General features: G+C 54.9%; 1 protein-coding gene across 1 annotated transcript; it reads right to left on the bottom strand.

The window, feature by feature from the left end:
* Positions 1 to 1766: 1766 nt before the first annotated feature.
* On the bottom strand, positions 1767 to 2213 carry LOC104516005 (ghrelin O-acyltransferase-like; the record flags this gene model as incomplete). Its single annotated transcript, XM_010160193.1, has 1 exon — positions 1767 to 2213. A coding segment is annotated over one exon (447 nt), but the record flags the coding sequence as incomplete, so codon positions are not given.
* Between the last annotated feature and the right edge of the window lie 6 nt (positions 2214 to 2219).

The raw sequence follows: 2219 nt of genomic DNA on the forward strand, positions 1-2219 counted from the left end.
CTCTCTTTCCCACAGCAATCTCATGGAGAAACTGGCTGCTTGTGGCCTGGATGAGTGCACTCTTCGCTGGATAAAAAATGTGACGGGGTGTCCGGGCCCAAGTAGTTGGGGTGAATGGAGTTAAATCCAGTTGGTAAGCAGTCACAAGTGGTGTTCCCCAGTACTGGGGCCAGTTCTGTTTAATATTTTTATAGATTACTTTGATGAGAGGATTGAGTGCACCCTCAGTAAGTTTGCAGGCGACACCAAGTTGGGTGGGAGTGTTGATCTGCCTGAGGGTAGAGAGGCTCTGCAGAGGGATCAGGACAGGCTGGATCGATGGACCGAGGCCACCTGTATGGGGTTCAACAAGGCCAAGTGCTGGGTCCTGCACTTGGGTCACAACAACCCCCTGCAGCCCTACAGGCTTGGGGACAAGTGGCTGGAAAGCTGTCAGGCAGAAAAGGACCTGGGGGTGTTGGTCAACAGGCAGCTGACTCTGAGCCAGCAGTGTGCCCAAGTGGCCAAGAAGGTCAATAGCATCCTGGCCTGCATCAGGAACAGTGTGGCCAGCAGGACTACAGAAGTGATTGTCCCCCTGCACTGGGCACTGGTGAGGCTGCACCTGGAATCCCGTGTTCAGTTTTGGGCCCCTCACTGCAAGAAAGACATTGAGGTGCTGGAGTGTGTCCAGAGAAGGGCAACGGAGCTGGGGAAGGGTCTGGAGCACAAGTCCTGTGAGGAGTGGCTGAGAGAACTGGGGTTTTCAGCCTGGAGGAGGTTCAGGGAAGACATTATCGCTCTCCACAACTACCTGCAAGGAGGTTGTAGTGAGGTGTGTGTCAGTCTCTTCTCCTGAGTAACACGTGATAAGACGAGAGGAAATGACCTCAAGTTTTGCCAGGGGAGGTTTCTGTTGGATATTAGGAAAAATTGCTTCACCAAAAGGGTTGTCAGGCATTGGAATGGGCTGGCCAGGGCAGTGGTTGAGTCACCATCCCTGGAAGTATTTAAAAGTCATGGAGACATGGTGCTCAGGGACATGGGTTAGTGGTGGACTTGGCAGTTTCAGGTTAACAGTTAGACTTGATGATCTTAAAAGTCTTTTCCAACCTAAATGATTCTATGACTCTGTGCCCTTGGGGCGAAGCATGTCACTCGCTTGGTGGGGAGCAGGTATTGCAGGAGACGTCTAATTGGGAACACAGTTTGGGGTCCACATACCACAGGGACAGTGCTGAGGAGCAATTGCTGGAGGAGCACCACAGGCCCACGCATCTCAGTAGTACTGCTGGGTGGGGAAAAGGGTGTTTCTTGTCTTGTGCTGCCCCCATACAGACTGCCAGGCCCTTTCCCTGTGCCCAGGCTCCCAGTGGTCTGTGCGCACAAGGAAGGTGGCAAGGCAGCTCTCTGACAGTGCCTGCTATAGCCATGGAAGACATTCCCAGGAGCTGGACACCGTTGCCGACTGGTGTATTTGTAGCACAGATGAGTTTGATGGGGAGGTCGTGTGCTTTCTATGTGAGATGAGGCTGAGACCCAAAGCCCCAAGACAAACTCTGGGCAGACAGTACTGCTAGAAGGCCTCTTGTCCCACGGTGGGGTGACCTTGCCTCCCTGCTTCAGAGCATCCCGCAAAGCTGGGGAATATCCCAGGAGTAAAAGCCAACCTGGTTCTCCAGAGATGCTGTTACAAGAGATTGTTTGGCTAATAGCATCTCTCACCCTGTGTGCTCGCATGTGCAGGGATGTGCCCCACCAGCCGCCCAAGTTAGCCCAGGACAGACTCAGTTCTGCTTCTTGGCAAGCAGCAGCAGCAGCGCGAGGCCATAGGAGAGGGGAAGGATGCTGTTGCAGGACGTCCAGAGCAGGCAGAGCTTGGAGAAACTCTCGGACTCCACAGCCACCAGGATGTAGGCGACAATAAGCTGTGTGAAGACCCAGGTTGTGCCACGGTAGAGGAGCTTCGCACCCTGGGAGGTGGCCCGGGCGCTGAAGAAGGGATGGATGCGGTAGTCAGCCTCCACCATGACAGCCCAGCACAAGAAACCAAAGACCTGCCCAGGCCGGAGGCCATGCCACCAGGCGGAGAAGGCAAAGGTGGCTAGGAGAGGCTGGGCCGGGCAGCGCTGGAAGATGAGTCTCCTCAGCCAGCGGGACGTGCTCTTGTTCCAGGTTCGGGTGAAGACGGCCATGCGGTGTGTTGTCTCCAGCGTCCACAGGTCACGAATGGAAAGGTC

Source organism: Eurypyga helias, unplaced genomic scaffold (genome assembly GCF_000690775.1).
Source record: "Eurypyga helias isolate BGI_N326 unplaced genomic scaffold, ASM69077v1 scaffold9671, whole genome shotgun sequence".
NCBI lineage: Eukaryota > Metazoa > Chordata > Aves > Eurypygiformes > Eurypygidae > Eurypyga > Eurypyga helias.